Source organism: Aptenodytes patagonicus, chromosome 7, assembly GCF_965638725.1.
Source record: "Aptenodytes patagonicus chromosome 7, bAptPat1.pri.cur, whole genome shotgun sequence".
NCBI lineage: Eukaryota > Metazoa > Chordata > Aves > Sphenisciformes > Spheniscidae > Aptenodytes > Aptenodytes patagonicus.
The window spans coordinates 68,344,547-68,362,190 of NC_134955.1; the positions used below are offsets into that span (position 1 = coordinate 68,344,547).

Sequence of the window (17,644 nt, forward strand, 5' to 3'; positions counted from 1 at the left end):
CTGTCCTGTTAAACTGGATTCTAGTCAGGTTCTTGTGACTTGATGACAGGAACAAGACACCGAAAGCTTTCACGTCCCGTGAGCTCGTTGGTTTACAAAACCAGTGAAGTAACAGGGAGTCTTCCTGGAAGACATGCCCAATCGTACCAGTCTGTATCTGTATTACGAGGTACTTACTTTGTACCAGTTAATGTTAGAAGGGAAAGTAAAAATGGCCACGGCAAGTACCTTTCAAATTGTCTTCTCTAAGCTGTTATCCAGGACTAAGCAATTTAAAAACCAACTTATGTTTTTAAGAGAAGTGACTTCTTTTGGTTTTCCTCAGCAGAGATTTTTAAGCAAACATACAAAGTACAAGTGCTGGAGAATATTTATTTTCACTGTATCGTGACATTACTCTCATTAGCTGTTTTGTTTAAATACAAAAATAATTCACAAGCAAATTAGTCAAATAAGGTTTTGTACGTCGTAGGTGCTGGTGCTTTGGAATTCCAGATGTAGTAATCAGAAGAAATTAGTTCCCGGGCTAAAAAAAAAACAAACAAAAAACAGGCAAGAGAAATAAGCATTACAGGGCGCCTTACAATCAGACATTCCTTCATCCAAGTTAAGAGATTACTAATCCATACTTACTAGTTTACAGAGAAGGTGTAATGGCCTCTTTAAACTGTAAGACTCTTATTATTATCTGAAAATCGTTTCTGATAATGAGACATTTAAAGTCTAAGCTTCAATTACCTTTACTAACGGTATTGGTCATGAGCTTAAAATTCAAACAGAGGTTAAGTCAAAAGCAGGTGGATGGCTTGGATTTTGTTCAATGAATATAAATTGCGTACTCGATAGAAAACATACAGTATGAAAATGTTGCTTTTTTGTGTTGCAATTAAGGACTGAATGTGACCTGTCACAAAATTAACAGTGTAGATCACAGTTTTCAAAAGGCGTTTACAGACTCCTGCTAACATGACTGACAGAAGTTGCAACAGATAGATAGCAACAAATAAAAATGCTTCCGTTAGACAGTACTTCTCAGATTTAATGAGTGCCTACTGTGTTCCCAATTAGTGTATTTTTGGTGCAGACTTGGAAGTAGTCATGTGTTAACTCAAGAATAAGCAGATTTGGTTTCTGCTCCACAGATTCAGTGTAGCACCACACCCACCAAGGGATGCTGGTGTGATGACACTGACAGCAGCAGTCTCACCTTGCACGCAGGAGCTGAGTTCCGTACCTGGGTATTTCCAATCCACACACCACGTCTCTGACAAAAGTCTCCTAACCAAGAGGCCAGACTACGGAGAGGCATTCTCTGTCCCCCCAGTAAAAGTTCTGCCCTTACGTAGAGCATAGTAAAACATCACAGGGCGAAGGGGAGAGAGCCCAAGAGAGAGCCTGACTTTGTAACTGAGTAGTAAGAGCTTTCATCTGAAAAGGAGATGCCAGTCCCTACCTCCAGGGAAGCTTTAAGCGTCACAAAAAAAAAAAAATACAAAGCAGAGAACAAAATTTCTGGCATGTCCCAAGCAAACCAGGAAAAAGCTTTGTCCAACTTTAGCTACATAATTTTAGTCATTGACATCCAGTTCATAACTTCAATAAGCAGTTTCAGTTAAATAAATGACATTTTTAGCAACTCACATGCAGTAATTTTGGGTTTTCCTGGTGCAAAGATCTGAATAGAATGCTGGTCTACGTAACATCCAGTAAGTGTGAAATCTGGGATCCTAAAATACAGCTACAGAAAGAGGGAAAACACGATCAGATGCATATTGTCACGCTTGCTGTGCAAATACTGGCAATCTGTGTTACATGCTCATGGTGTGCAAGCGCACTCCAAAATGACAGGATGTCAAATCCTGTAAGCAAGAAAACGGGAAACTCCATGCTGAGAACAAAGAGGCTAACAATTACGTCTGATTTAAAATCAACGTATTTTCATAGCCAATTTAAGATAATAAAAAAATGACTACTAAGGCCTCTTTTCACAGAGCCTGCGACTTACTTTTACATAAGCAGTGTTCCCGGTGCAAACGTAATCAGTTGGGTGCTCTTTGCCTGCAGTGCCAAAAGACACGGTTCCAGTCAGAGAAACTTCCAAAGATTTAGGGAACTTCTGTCCTAAAGCCAGAAACAGCATCTATAAGGAATTATACAGCTGGGCCTACGCTATACAAAACTGACTGGGGGAGGAAGCAAGAGTGCACAGGGGTGTTCTGCTTACCGATGACCCAGACCAGTAGGCTCTTCTCTCGTGACAAATCCAGTTGGCCATAACTGACTTTGTACTCTAATTGAGCGATTGGGCCCCTACAGCATGACAGAGGAGAAATAAAGCCATTGGAATTGGTATCATTCAGTATTTGTTAACACCCATTTCGTTAAAGAAAGCAACAAAATGCTGAAAGACATTATTTATGTGCATACAGACAAATCATACCTATCTGGGCACACCGCTAATTTAAGGAAAGAAATTACAGAGCAGGATGAAATCACCATGGTCTCAACCTAGTAATCATAGAAGAGCTGTTGATATTTTACAGTCTTCAGTTCACTGACAGCATTTTACTAACACTATGATCAGCATCAGCAACTTTGTATCGTTTAATCTTCAAATTTTCACGGTAATTATGTGACAGCATAGTCATGGCAGTTGTCAGAGAGGCTTAAATGAAAACTGTCGTTTTAATTTTAAATAACTATATTTTGACAAGCTGATCTGTAGCTAGGATTAGCAGCCTTAAGGAACGGGTAACCCTGGCTTGGAAGTGATCTCAAGACTTAATCCACCAGGAGGATTGTAGCAGGGTTTCACATGAAAAAACACCACAGTGAAACAGGATGCGCAACAGAAGTATTCAGAACGTTACCAAGTATTCCTGTATGATTCTGTATTCTGGAAATTACAAGAATTCCAAGGGGACTTCCCGCCATTTTCAAGGTCGGTGTCCACTGGTAGTACTTTGATGGAGCATAATCTGTTATATTGACTCCTGACAAGTTAATTTCAGAAAGATCACAGAGAAATGGAAGAAATTTATTTAGGATTTCTTTATTCTTACCTGTTGAAAAAAGGTATACGAGCTTCACAGTACTCAAAAGAATTCTTTATGCTTTCATGAAGCTTTAAATTAACTGTTATTTTTAACTGTGATCCCTCTTCAATGAGTTGATAACATCCCAAAATTGGTGGAACAGGAACCTGGAAAAAACTATATTCATTCTCAAGATAAATTAACACCATCATCGTAAGATCAGTTATATACTGTTTTAATTGCTAAAGTACTTTAAAAAATAAAACCCCATTAATTGCAGAGCGGTTTTGAACAGTATATGCCAAACTCTTCAGGCTGCTTGTGATACGTAGATTTGTGGTATATGCTCTTGACATCTCAGCCTGGATTCATTTTGTCAAATTCAGGCATCTAAGTGGTTCATTTAAAGTAAGAGCAGCCACGCCAAGCAGTCAAAGGTACTGGCACCTTCTGAACGTGACTCAGATGACTCACGTCCTGCAGTGCCTTCCAAGCAGTTTATTATATAAAAAGCATTTTACCCGCCTGAATCGGACTGAAACTCATTCAGACATGTTCAACAACACAGGTATTTTTATTTCCCATTTGAAGACTGGAAAATAGCGAGGGTCAGGGATGTTATTACCTGGGAAGTGTAGTAACACAAGTTGAATGAATCTGAAGGAGGAATGAAAGGAAATTTGTAAGGTCCATTATACACAGAATAATCCAGTGGCTCGGCACTACTGGACATCAGCATGGCAGGGTCAACGGAAGTCACGCAATGATGGACCACGATATCTTGGAGCGGAGGACCATTAGTCGGGAGGTTCAAACTGAGGGTTACATTTGGTGCAGATCCCTCTATGTCACACTTGAAAAAATGAAGTCAAGAAGTTATTCTAAAATATCTCCCTCAAGTCAGGATTAGATGTTCAAAAATCGAATATAAGCATTAAAAAAAAAAAACCACCACACTAAACATTTTCAGATGGCTTCAAACATTAGTACTGACAAATACTTTCAAAACAAAGTCCCTTTCCCATTTCTGTAGCCTTTCCCACAGTAGGGCTAGTGATGCAGTCTTAGCGAAATGTCTCTTACTCGACAAGTACTCTTTAGCAAGAAAACAGCAGATAAGCAAGCCAAGGACTTACTGTATAGCTACATCATTATGAATGTTACATAAACACACTTGGTGATAGTCTGATTAATTCAGTTACTTTTACAACATCCGCTTAATGGATTCGAGCATGCTATTAATGGCCACTGTGGTCCCACGTCAGCTTTCTCACAGCAACCATGTGCAGCGCATCCATTGTCTCGTCCCTCCGTGTGCCAGCTCGGCAGTGCGCGATTACACCAGGGCTTTCTTCTTATGTTAGGCCATCCGCTCGGCAAGATGACCTAGAAACTTGGCCCTCTGAGAGCAGGAAGCTGTTCACCCACATAATCCCTACCAGCATGGCTGGTGGGAAATAACCTAGTCTTCGGAAGTGCAGTACTTAGGTTGGCTTCCTTCGGAGATGAGTATCCCACCTCCTGCAAATAATTAAATTACCATGATCCACTTTATTAGGTCTTTCTCCTCTTAAAACACTGGCAGTTACAAATACACTGTACCAGGATAATACAGTGTGCTTCCTAAGCGTAATTCAGAACAAAGAATGTTAAATACCATCAATTACAGGAAACACAAATTTTAACGGATTTCAGAATTATTATTGATCTATTTAGTCAATATTCCCCAGTTTTTAATATTAAACCATGAAAACCATTGTCACATACAAAAACATTCAAAATAATTATACAACCGGTTTCTTTCACCAGATTCTGTATCAGCGGTTCTTATGTCAGCCAAACAAACAGCATGTGTGGATTCAAAATGTTGTTGTAATACAATTAAAGTAGGATGGAAGATTAAACTTCTGTTTGGTAGGAAAATTAATTAAAAATGGTCATGTAAAGACACTTGTAGAAGACTCATTCAGAAATTCTGCTTCTAATCATTATTTAACACACTGCTTATTAGATAGCTGGAAATAAAGTTGGTGTTAGCACTACCATTTCTTAGACTCTATATGCAAAGACTGTATGAAATGATTTCTCCCGATTTCATTTAAAATAAGAAAAATTTGCGAAAATACAATGCAGCTACTGCTGGAAATTTAAGTCCCATAAATAGTTACTGAAAAAATGCATGAAGCATGCAGGAAAAAAACAGTAAAGATCAAAATAAAAACCACTAATGCATCAGTCTAATATGTAATAGTTCGTTACACTTCGAAATATTACAGTATTAGAAATTCACCGATCACATACCAAAGCAAAATGGCATGAGTATTTACTTTCCCAGTGTGCTTGCATGAAAAATACTTTGGTCAAACTTGCACATAAAATGCTCTCACCTTGCAATTTACAGCTCCATAAACTTGCCACATGTCCACAACGTCTCTTTTGTCATACTGCATACACTTGACTTTTTCAGTGATGCAGACGTTAACCTGAGGTTTGCCTTTATATGTGTTGGATCTCCAAGCCGGTTGATTCTCATCTGTAGGCGTTTCCTGAATGTCATCAAACGAGCTGTTTAAGCTGCGTATGTTTGTGTTTAAGGGGGTGCCAAGTGGACAGGCCTGTATAAGCAAATTTCGAAGCTGGCCTATTTTCGCGCTCATCTCAGCTTCATTTTTCCGACTTGGAGAGATGTAGTCCACAATGCCTAACAGAAGAGCCAGTCCTTGCGAGAGCCCACTAACGGTGAGGAGGGGTGGCCGTGGCTCCAAGGTCTCCTCAACTAGTGGAAGACACGCGTATATCAGACCACTCTTCTGAAAAGCAAGCACGGGCCAGAGATCCCCTCCTTCGGTGCGAACTGAATATACCGACGAGTGATTGATTCGAGTACAAGTATCTCGATGCTCCGCAAAAATATGGTCATCTACGAGTCTCAGTTCGAAAAGCAAGGCTTTAAGAAAAGCACTGTCAGATGGTACAGGCACATGTGTTGACCCGTTGAAGGTCTCAGCACGTATTTCAACGGTGGGGTAACGTCTGTGACATGGAAATAACAGCGTCTTAGTGCTACTCGTCTTTTCCCACCCAAAATATCATACCAACAGAGTTCCTAGAAGCAGAACCACGCAATTCCTTTTCTGGCTGTCAGAGAATGCAAAAGCATTATAGAAATCTTTGGAATATTGACATAATCAAGGATGGGTTTCTCTTAGGTATTCAAGTAACTGCCAAAGGCCCGCCTGGTCCTAAAAGTAACCTCGTTTAAGTGGAAGCCAGCAGCGTCCTGATAGAAACGGCGATGGGATCAGAATCTAAATCTTTGCCAATAAAACTATTTCAGGAGTAATTAGGATTAATTCTAGCAGGGGAATTTTTACTGGAAACTTTGAGCAAATACATTCATTCATTTTTTGAATAAAACGTGAATCTGTCTGCCTACCCTTCCTGTTGCACAAAGGTATAGGATGTTTTAATTACACTAATGAACCCAAGCACAACTTGCATCAGGGCAGCAAAACTTCAACAGCGAAAATTTTCTAAGAGGTGAGATCACACTCCACACAAGTTTTCAGACATTTAAGAAAACAGATGTCCCATGTAATACAATTCAACTACAACAGCTTTTTGCCTAGGTATAATATGCTACTGCTACAGCTTTGCTACTCTACCAAATACTATGAGACAGTATAAGGGAAGTTACTTATATACAGGTTCTTCATTGCTGTTCTGAGCTTACACAATTGATTTGCAGCAGTTGCTTTAATTGATTAACAAGATTAACTAGAAATCTTTACAATAGTATAAATACAAAAAGATTTCACTGTACATAAGTCCATTTTTTCCAGCAAGAGCTGCATGGTTTTTTGGGGGGGAACAAAATGGATTCCACACTGCAAGTGCAACATATGTGACTTAAAGCTGTTATGACTGCTTCATAATTTCATTTTTTTTACTTTTGAGTGTTTAAGATGTAATCATGCTACAGAGACACAAGGTTTTGTATATTTTAAAACTGCTATGTTGCATCAACATATACATTTCATTTCAAATTTCCTAGAGATAACGTTTGAGAAAAGTCATACTAGCTGTTTAATGCTATGTCTGGGATTTTTTCTTTTGAAGCAGTATTTTTTCTAAAGGAGAGAGGGATGAATTTCTTCTCAAGCTAACCTAAATCTATCAAGAGGAACTGAAGAGTTGCCTTTTAATAAATAGCTGAGAAAAGAAAAATTACTACTTCCACTAATGCATTGGTTTTCATCCTTTTTTGGAACTACAGACTCCCCTGAGTCTCTCTTACATTAAGTTTGAGAACAGGCTAGCTTTTCTACATTCTCTTTCATGGATTCCCTTAGTAGTTATCCACAGACCCTCAAAGTGCACATCACAGGTTACAGGCAGGCAACTAGTTAAGTCACTTTATGAATCACCTTGTAGCAGATCTGTTCTCAGGCTGCATGTTTGTTTGCACTCAGAGCCACGCTTACACACAAACATGGGAGAAAAAATGCACGGATACATAAATGCCTTCATTTATTCCCCTTTTTATACCATCTTTTTAAAGACGCATTGACAGTCTGTTTCTTAAATTGTCATAGGACTTGTAATCCTAGCAAGGTGGTACTTTGTTTTATCTATGACCTCCATATGTAGCGCTCCCCTTCTGCTCCTGAACACTTGCATGGTTCTTACCCTGTTGCCTTTAAGTCCCACCTACAGCATCTTCCCTTAACTGAGTAGCAGAGTCTCTTGCTGGAGGCAGCTGCGCTTCCTCAGGCTTATTTTCAGTGACTGTGCTTTTTTGTTTGATTCTTAATCAGGCATCTAGAGCTTTTTTTTTTTTTTCCCCAGTAAGGAAAAAGCAAGCATAGGCAGAGAGAAGCCAGAGCTACGAGATCCATAAACAGGATACAGATGACAGTAAAATGCTTCCCTGCAGTCTCACATCTATTTTGAAGAGCAAAGAAACAAAGTGGTTTTGCAGCTCGAAAATTTATGAGGACTTCCAGAGCAAGGCTGTTGATAAGAGGTTACATGTAACCTTGGTGAGCATCTCTTATTTTTGGTTGACGTTTCCAAAACAAAGGAAGAGGTGATATTTCAGTCTAGTTTTGTCTTACTTATGTCCCAATCTGCCTGTTCCATTTGCTGAAGCTGTCCCCGTGCCACAGCAGTCTTCTCCTCCCACTGAATCTTCCCAGCTTTAGCTGAGTCATTAGATGATTAGCTAGCCCTTCAGATCTCAGTTTTTCAGTACTCCCTTCTAGAAAGTGATGAAAACTTAAAAAGCTGAAAGTTTCCAGGGATGAACGAGCTTTGGTGAATCAAGAGAGAGACCATACTTGTTGCCTGAATTAAGTTATGATCAGCTCAAAAAAAAGTGGAATGCTTTGATGTCCCAGATGTCTTCTCTGAGGTTAAAGATCAGGGCTCATGTATCTCCAGCTGAGTGCATAAGTCCCGAAACCAACAGTTTCCATGTGATCCGGCATTCTTTATATTGTCTGTGTGCTTTGTTGAATTTAAGGTCAGTTAGGAGGATAAACTTGGGGTTTCCACAGCCCTATTATTTCCTCTGGGAACTTGAAAGATCTAAGTCTGGAAATCACTTGAAGTATCAAGTATAGTTTGCCCTTTTCAAAGGAGCGCTATTCCTTGTCTCTGCCGCTTACTGTGTGACAAGTTACTTCACATATCCCCGTCACTAGCCCCCCTTCCTCCATGGTGATTACACTCTCAGATTTTTGAGACAAGGCTTTCTCTTTCTCTGTGTTTGTAGAGGGGAGGCCTCATCTCTAGTCTTGTAGGTAATACAAGGACCATAATACTAATCCTAAAACAAGTAGAGGAATGTCCAATGTAGAGATCTGTCCACACCTGAAGATGGAAGATAGCCTACTTGCTCTTTTTTTTTTTTGCCTCCTTCTAGGTTCCCTCTTCAGTCTTACCAAGTTCAGACTAGGACTGTAGGTCACGTCTCTTTATCCAGGTCTCAGTATTTTTCCTTCTCCCACCCCCCAGTTATTTTTCCTCTCATTCTTTGGAACTGAGTCCTCTGAAATCACAGAGAGCATACGGAAATGGCAACAAATTTTGCCAGACCAAGAAAAGCAGCCTGCCTAGCTCAAAGTCTTACTTAAAACTCTTGTAAGAGTTCTGAATAAAAAGTCCTCCTTTGTTTCGCTAACTTAAAAAAACTGTCTTTGTATGCAAAAATTAAAATCAAATGGAAAGTTAAATTTCTGCCTGGAAATACTGTGCTTTTAGTACAAGTAAAGAAGAATATGAAGAGAATATAAGCAAAATACATGCTTTGCCCATTTTGTTCATCTAACAGTACTTCATAATCACTACCTTGTCCTTTTTCCATTTAAGGACAGAGAAGAGCTAGGTAAAGTCTTCACAGTAACTAACAGAAAGAGGAACAGAGAAAGAAAAGTCATGTGCAAAATGCAGAAGCTGTAAAAAAAGATATTTAGGCGGTTGTGAAAAGCACATTATCTGAACCTAGAAATTTTCAAAACCGGGTTCAGAAACGTACAGTGGCCAGCGGCGCTCTGAGGAGCGAAGGGATTTATGAGGCGTCAGACTATTTCGGTATTTTTGCATCTGTTTCGGGGCCCCGAGGCAGCCCCGGCTGCTCTGAAGACACCGGCGCCCTCCGATGCGAACCTGCCAGCTTCCTCTTTCCCCCCTCACCGGGGCCAGAAGCCCGACAAGACGCGCACCCCGGGGAGAGGCGGCCGCCTGCCAGCGCGCCCAGAAAACCCCCGCCGCCGGCCGCCCCGCCGAGCCGAGCCCCGGCCCCCTGAAGACCCTCGGCCCGGCCCGGCCCGACCCGCGGGCCTGCCCAGGCCGCCGGGCCCGCGCCCATCCCCGCCTCCCCCCGTCCCGGTCTCCACACGCACCCGGCCCGGCGCGCCGCCGTTACCTGCAGAAGAGCACGGCGCCGCCGGCCCCGGGGTCGTGCCTGAGGACCCACAGCGCCCGCAGGGCCATGGCGGCGGCGGCGGCGCGGCGCTGAGGGCGGCCGGGGCGCGGCGGAGGGGCGGCCGCGGCCGGGGAGGGGCCGGGAGCTGCGCGCGGCGGCGGCCGCCCGGCGCAGGCCCATTTCCGGCGGGCGGAGGCGGCGCCGCGGCGGCTGCTGCTGCTGCCGGGGCGGCGGGACACAATGGGCGGCAGCGGCGGGGCGGCGGCGGGCCGCTGAGGAGCCCCGCCGCCCTCCCTGCGGCCATGGCTACCACGGCCGAGCTCTTCGAGGTGGGTGCGGGCAGCGCCGGGGCTCCCTGCGGGCTTCCCCGGGCGGAGGGGGCCGCGCTGGGCCCGGGCCCGGGGACGGGAGGCGGTGGCGGGGCCGCCCGGCTTTCTGAGGGGCTGCGGCGTCCTCCCCCCCCGCTGCGGCCGGGGCGCGGCCCCTCGGGCGAGCTCCTGCTCGGGCGGCGAGGCCGCGGGGAGGGAAGCGGGCCCTCCCGCCCGGGGCGAGGGCGTGTGCGGGGGGCGAGCGGCGCAACGCCGGAACCTGAGGAAACGGGGTGTCGGTGTGGGAGGCTGAGGAGACGGGAGGGGAGCGCGGGTGATGCCCCGGGAGGATGCAGTCCCTCACCTTCCCTCAGGCGAGGGCTTTCCATGCCCCTTACGTCGGGGCCTCCTTCTCCTGGGGCTCCCAGGTCTTTGCAGCAGGTGGGGTGCTTCTTTCGGCAGGGTCACAGGCCACGCCAGGGCCGACCGCCAAGCAGATAACGTGACTCTTCTTCTCCCGAAGGCACGTATTCACTTGACCCCAGCACCGTGGTATCTCAGCGCAGCTTCTACTCTTCTGAAATAAGGAAATAACTTTGCCCTCCCTTTAGCCGCTGTGGAACTGAGGCACAAGAAGCCAAATAGCTTGCCCAAGGCCGTGCATGAGCAGGGCAGGAATATAGCAAGAGTCTGGTAAACTCTCCTCTCCTGGCTTGGACCAGAGGCTCTCGTGATGTGACCTGTGATCTACAGAAAGTGTTTGTCCCCACTTGCTAGTGCATGGGATGTGGTATCTTTACCAGGTATCCTGTATTTGCTCGCTGAGTCACTCAAGAGCCGGTTGTTCATTTGGTGTGTTAACACTGGGACACGCTTTGCCCAGCCTTCAGGAAAGGTCTTCCTGTTTCTCTGGAAGATCCTTCATCTGTGGTTTATATAAATGCATTGTGTGCCCTTGTATTTATGAATCACTGTTATGACATGTGAGTGTTATGACTCACATGTTTTGGCTTGCGTGGTTTAAAAAAATAGCAAGACTAATATACCATGTTCTAAGTACCTAGATGCCAGGTTTTATACCCTCTGTACACCTCTCTAGCTGTCCTAGGAGTCCATTGATTTCTCAACGTGATGACAATGCGGTTCTGTTCTTTGTGGGATGTTGAATGTGAGATAACGCGGATGTGGAAAGAAAACTGTATGTTTTGGCTGCTTTGGGTCATGCAACAATTTGTTCCATTTTGCAATAGCAATAAAAATGAAATTGCAAAGTAGGTGAGACCTTTGCCTAGAGATAGGGCTTGAATTATGTTTTCCAATATGGAAACCAGTATTTCTTTCTCTCCTGCTTTCGCTTCTCTCTCACTTCAAAGGCAAGAGAGGTTTTGTTGACATTCACTAAATTAATGTTGCCTGCTATGTTAGTTTGAAGTCGCTGCCATGAATGTTAGAACATGAAAACATATGCTTATTATGGGAGTAACCCTGAGCTGCATACTGAGGGTAGTATTTGCCTGCAATGTTCGCATGGAAGTGTGTTTGAAAGTCATTTTCAGTATAGATACTTGACATTGTAGAATGCGGAAAGATCTGTGCTGAAAATGGACACAACATGGACTCAATTCTCCCTCATATAACTCGAAGTGTAATTTAACAATGATTGCTTCTAAACTGGATTTTAATGTGGCTAGGTCCAGTTTAGTTTCATTTATACAGACCAGATCAAACCAGGTTATCATCCATTTCAGGCATATCTCTTATTAGATCAGTAGTGTTGGCTGAATGGATAGGATCACGTTAATTCATCTAGAGCTAGAGGGAAGTTCAAAGCTGTGAAGAAATTGACTGTTGGGGCTCATCTGATAACAGGCAAAGGACTTGCAAATGACATTTGTAATAGCTGATTTTCAGCAATTTCTGCAGAACTGGATAGGAGACTTAAAATAGGAATTAGGCTGTCATATAGCTATAGGTAACCCTATTACCAAGATAGCATTAAAAAGAGCAAATGTATATGGAAGCTACGATATACAAACAAAACTAAAAAGTTCTGGATTTGCAGTGGAACGTATGAAGTCATGTCTTAAAATGACACTGTTGAACTTCGTTTATTCTTTATAAATCAAATAGATTATTTTTAGCACACCCTTTGTGAAAATTTGGAAGAAAAAGCTCATTTTGCTTCTCTGTTGGTCAGTAGTCTGCACGTAATAATATCCCCTACTGTTACTATTTCTTAAATAATACAGAACAGGGTTTATATGATAAAAAACTGAAGGACAGGTCTCCTATGTAAGTGTTCTTGAAAAACAGGTATTTTCCAGGTTATGCCCCTTTAAAATATTACTACACCCGCATATAGCAGCGATTCTGCCATCATTGAGGTCTAACTAAACTAATTGACGCTCTTCAGGGATGTGTCAAGTTGTTAAAATGCAGGTTTATAACCTTTGCAGAAGAGCAGATGTTGGAGGAGGAGAGAGGCAGATGGGATGAGCGTTGCGGAAGAGGGGGACGCACGTGAGCGCCCGCACTGTGGGAAGGGCAGCGGAGGGGACTGGGCTGGCGCCGGTTCAGTTTGGCTGGTTGGGCGGCACCGAGTTCGGGGTTAACCACAGCGTTTGTTGCCGTGTGCCCGACTAGTTTTTGGGATGGGGGGGAGGGAGCTGCAGGTACTCTGTGTACACATGCACTTGAGGGAGCTTTAGAGGGGTGTTAGAGGCATAATGGATAGGGCATGATTGGCATTATAATTTTTCTTTTGAGGGTCTAGGGCATGTATATCAGATTTTCTTAAGAGAGGAGGCTTTGATAGGCTTGCAGAAAAACTCTGTAAATGTTGTTTTACAAAAAAAAAAAGAAAAAATTCAAGGTCGTTATGGGTGTGTATGTGAATTATCTTTTAGCACGAACATCTGAAGGGAGAAATGTAGAAAATGTTATATACACACACAGAGCATCAGTAAACAGTGCACCCTTTATATAGGGTTCTTCCATGGCATGCTGTACTTGGCATTGGTATCCTTGTAACTAGAGTGGTACTCCAGCTGAATTACGGGATCTTCAGAGGAAAGATTGTGGTTGTGATTTTCATATAAAGAAGTGCTGCGAAGAGCCATAAGGTAATTAGGAAGCTGGAGGACTCCCCTGAAGGGAATGTTACTGTATTGAATGGCTCATTTCATCTATAATTAAAATTGCAAAAATGTTCCCAAACATTTAGATGTAAAGATGACATAAGGAGAGAATTTACACTTGGTGTGAAAACACTGTATTATAACTTTTGATGAAAAGGATTCACGTAAAGGGAACTTAACGTTGTGTATCAGGAAGGACCAGGTTAAAGAGACGAGTGACTTGTAGAGAAATTGTATGTGGTATCATCCAGTTATTTCTGAAGCTTAACCAAGGAGGGTGAGCAAAACACAGTTACTCTAGTCAGTCCTTGAATGAGGAGTTACTGGGTGATCTGTTGAAAGGGTGAAACTTCTGTCCTGTCCAGCAGGATTCAACATGTTGCAAAATGTATTTAAAAGAATTTTATATTTCTGTTTAATAGCTGGGCCTGACTGGATAGGGCATAATGTGTTTTTGAGGAATGACAAACCTTGAACTGCCAATATTTGCTTTCCAACCCTTGTTTTTAGTTATTAAAATAATACTATAATGCTGTTTTTTTCCTCCCTATTACTTCTGACAAGGTTTTAGACCTACTGATACAAGAACCAATTTGGGACCTGTGGAGGTCTGTTTATTTTTTATTTTTATTTTTTTAAACCAAGCTTTATCAAAAGCAGTGATGGCATGTTCACGTGTTTCATTAGAAATGAGTTGTGGCAAACACCACTGTTAACCAGAGCCGCTCCTGGCTCTGTGTTGGGTTGTGTTTCACAGTTTTAGAACCATTGCTGCCTGTAATTTAAAAGCTGTCCATGAAATCCTGGTGGTTGTGAGAATACTTTGCTTACTGGTCTTAGATGTGCTGATGTTAGCACCTAAACAATACTGCTAGATTACCAATGAAGCTGAAGTGATAAATGCTAGTTTTTGAAAGGATAGGTGTTGGACTATGTTTTGAGTATTTAATATTAACTATGTAAAGAAATGTTTGAGCTGGCTTAAGTATTAGGCCAACTTAAATAGGAGCTCTTGGTTTTATCATGAGGTCTCTGCCTTCTGAAAACATTGTTGGATGGAAAAATCATCTTAATTGTTCACTGTTGTGCAGTGTAACCTTGTGTTTTTAGCATCACTCATGCCCTGTTTTTCCTTCTTGGGAAAGTGAAGTCCATCTGTTTTTATGCTTGCTTCGTTTTTTTTTCCTTTTTATCTGCTTTGTTTCTGCAGCTGCAGTTTGATGTTGCATAGTGTCCAGTGGCAATCTCACGCTGTTTTTGCCACAGGGCAGTGCCTTGGTCAGTTCTGCTTGTGATGCCGTGTTGTGAACTGCATCGGAGAGTTGAGCAACTGCAAAGAAAACTGACTTTGCCACGTAATTTTTTAGGCAGATCAATTCTTCCATCTGATTTGCTGCACAGCTGACAGCTGGGTCTCGTGATGTAACATCTCAAATCAGTGTAGCTGCTGCATGGTTCAAGCCATAAGCTCACCTGGAAATAAGGACAGGTCATTTAGAGCCAACTCTTCATAGACCTGCAGCAAATTCTTTGCTAGTAGTCTGGCAATCTCTAGACTAGATCTTCAAACCCACCATATTAAGACCAGTGTTCTCTATATGAAATACGTAAACATAAGAGGTGACAGGGTAATTGTCAACACTGTACTTGCTCTTGATTGTAGTAAAGCTTCCAAACGATTTCAAAATGATGTGTAAGCAGCTGCTTAAGGAACAACCTGCTGTGGCACATTGTAAGGAGTTTTTATTCTGTGGCTAGGAGCCTTTTGTGGCAGATGAATACATTGAACGCCTGGCATGGAGAACACCTGGAGGAGGTTCCAGAGGTGGAGAAGCTTTTGATCCAAAAAGGTAAAATAAAATTGCATAATGGTCAAAGTGAATGTATCTCTAATTGTACTGTTTTATTACACATATAACAAAAAGCCTGTATGTAGTGCTGGTGTGTGTCCAAGGAGGTTTTCATTTGGGAGAATTGCTAGAATTTGTGACCATGAGCCAATTACTCAGAACCAATTATTCAGTAACAAGAGTAGGGAAAGTCACTTTCTGATTTAGACCTTTTGAATGAAGGAGAATTGATGTTGTTTGTCCTTGTCAGACATGAATGTTCCAAAGCACTGGAGTTGCCAGATTAAAGCATAATACGAGGCTTGACTGCTATGATAGTTAAGTCGATTTAATGAGTTTCTTGCTCGTTTAGCTCCCTGAGCTGGCTTGTTGTAAGACCCAGTAGTTTACAGTCCTGGTGCAAATAAAAGGCACAAACAGGTAGAATGAGAAGAAAGGCAGGAACATGGCAATGTTGACTTAGATCATTTTAAACTGAATTTGTGTGAATTTTTATAGTCTGAGTCAAATGAACAGCTTGCTGCTGCCGAATGGAGATGGGCTCGTGTCCTTCTTCCTTGCTCTTAGCTGCACATGGTGATGGCACATCTTGAGCTAGCTCTAGGCACCTGATCTCATGATAACCTAATCTAACTCACTAAAATGTCAGAAAACTAGCCTGACAAGAAAAAGAAATCAACCTCTCTTCTAGTTGGGTTAGCAGTTTTGGGGGACTGGAAGAGCCTGGGAGCCGGTGCAAAGGGACGAGGCTGTGTGTCTGTGAGCGGGTGGTGAGAAGGAACGTGGGTGTGGAAAGGAGCAAGGCTAGGGTAGGGGAAGTGGGGAAGGAGGAGGTAGTGCAGGACCTTCTCTTGTTTGTGGTGAGCTGGCTTGGCTCTGTTGAGAAACCTCACCCTAAGAAGCCAGCTCTCTGGTTACTGGGCCAGCATTGGGTGATGCATTGGTAACTCAGATGCACAATTTTATGCAGCAGTGTTCAACATCTAAGCTTCTGTACTCCAAATCTCTGGATCATCTTTTGTTTTGAAAAGAGTGACTGTTTCAAATATGCTACTTTTTAGCTTTTGTACCAGTATTGGTATTCTTTCTGGAGATGTAATTAGCTTAAGTGTTTTCATTTTTCACATGATTATAACTTAGGAGATGAGCTTGACCTTCTTCCTATTATGGTTACTGGAACACTGTTGAGCTGGCAGGCTCAACAGAAAGTTTAGCTACCTGAATGTTAATTTAGATTATGGTGATACGAATTCAAAAGTGCAGTAGCTGTTCCTCAGTGACTTCTCGCCTACAGGATCTTATTCCAGATTGAGATTGTTTGTCGTAACCTGAGCTAGAACTCTTAAAGAGTTTAGGAATAACTAACTTCATAGACAAGCTGTTGTTACTCAAAAGCAGATACAAAAAGCTCCATTAGCATGGTCGAAGGACATTCCTTCTGGAGCAGTCTGGCTCTTTGGGGGCTATGAGAAGAGGAAGGATGTTGTTGGAGTTCTAGCAAGATGCTTGAACCCTTGGCATTCAGTCTGGGGCCTGTATCCTATGCAGAGCTTTACATGCGAGTTAAGCAGGAGGAAGCCTGGAAATACACAACGTTGCTTCCTGTAGCTCTTTCCCCGCAGTTGTGCCTAGTATATACTTTAGGATGGGTAATGTTTTGTACCAATACCAACTCAGTTTAACCCATCTTCTGTATTTCTGCTGGGTTGCTTGTGTTAACTTCTGTGAAGCGCTTTCATATTTTTTGGGACAAGTGGGAGAATCCTGCAACAGTAAGTATTTTTCTTGTGGGATATTCTAGTATTGGGCAGGAAGCCAAAATTAATATCAAAAAGAAACAGACCTTTTGGTGTATGTTTTTTCTTTTGTGTTTTTAGAAGATGATGCTTTTGTTTGGTAGAAAGAATGTGGGATTCTTTATTTCCTTTCTGAGAAACCTGACCAGCAGCAGCTGCCTCTCCTACTTGAGCATTCTTTCCTCTCTCACTATATTGAATACTTTTGCTGAATAAATGCTGAGTTGGTACAATACCTGTTTAAAAAACAACCCCCAAACTGAACTGAATCAGTTTGCTAAAATGAATAGAAGCTATCTGCACTTCTCCAGGCTTTTGTTTGAAAGTATGCCTTGTGTCACTTAACTATTGTTTAAATTTTATTTTAAAAATACTTCTGTAAACTTCAGTCTGTTCCTTGTGGTTTTCTCTGGAATCTAATGCAACATGCTTACTCTTGGGCTTCTGGCAAGCAGGAAGTGGAGGAAAGAAGTCATAAACATCTGTCCCAATCCAGTTTTCTTTAATAAGTTGTGCCTTTAAGTCACTTACTGTTGTAAAGATATCACTTGAAATAGGTTTTTAGACCAATACAGTGAGCAAAAAGGCAG

General features: G+C 42.4%; 2 protein-coding genes across 4 annotated transcripts in view; one reads left to right on the forward strand and one right to left on the reverse strand.

Annotated features, from left to right (window-relative positions):
- Positions 1-352: 352 nt before the first annotated feature.
- AP5M1 (adaptor related protein complex 5 subunit mu 1) lies at positions 353-10,047 on the reverse strand. 2 transcript variants are annotated; one of them, XM_076345692.1, is made up of 8 exons: positions 9,964-10,047; positions 5,423-6,068; positions 3,661-3,888; positions 3,063-3,202; positions 2,225-2,310; positions 2,006-2,058; positions 1,642-1,738; positions 353-526 (listed from the first exon to the last, which is right to left on the reverse strand). In XM_076345692.1, exons 1-8 carry the CDS (start codon positions 10,029-10,031, stop codon positions 444-446), a joined length of 1,401 nt encoding a protein of 466 aa, XP_076201807.1. In that variant the 5' UTR covers positions 10,032-10,047; the 3' UTR covers positions 353-443. The 2 variants fall into 2 exon arrangements, with proteins under 2 accessions (XP_076201807.1, XP_076201806.1); XM_076345691.1 differs by having other exon boundaries at positions 2,006-2,121.
- A 132-nt stretch (positions 10,048-10,179) lies between these two features.
- The window catches only part of EXOC5 (exocyst complex component 5), a 29,920-nt gene continuing 22,455 nt past the window's right edge, over positions 10,180-17,644 (forward strand). For both annotated transcript variants that reach the window (XM_076345689.1, XM_076345690.1), the window contains exons 1-2: positions 10,180-10,292; positions 15,167-15,258. In XM_076345689.1, the coding sequence (XP_076201804.1) occupies positions 10,266-10,292; positions 15,167-15,258 (119 nt within the window). In that variant the 5' untranslated portion in view covers positions 10,180-10,265. The remainder of the gene's footprint in view (positions 10,293-15,166; positions 15,259-17,644) is intronic.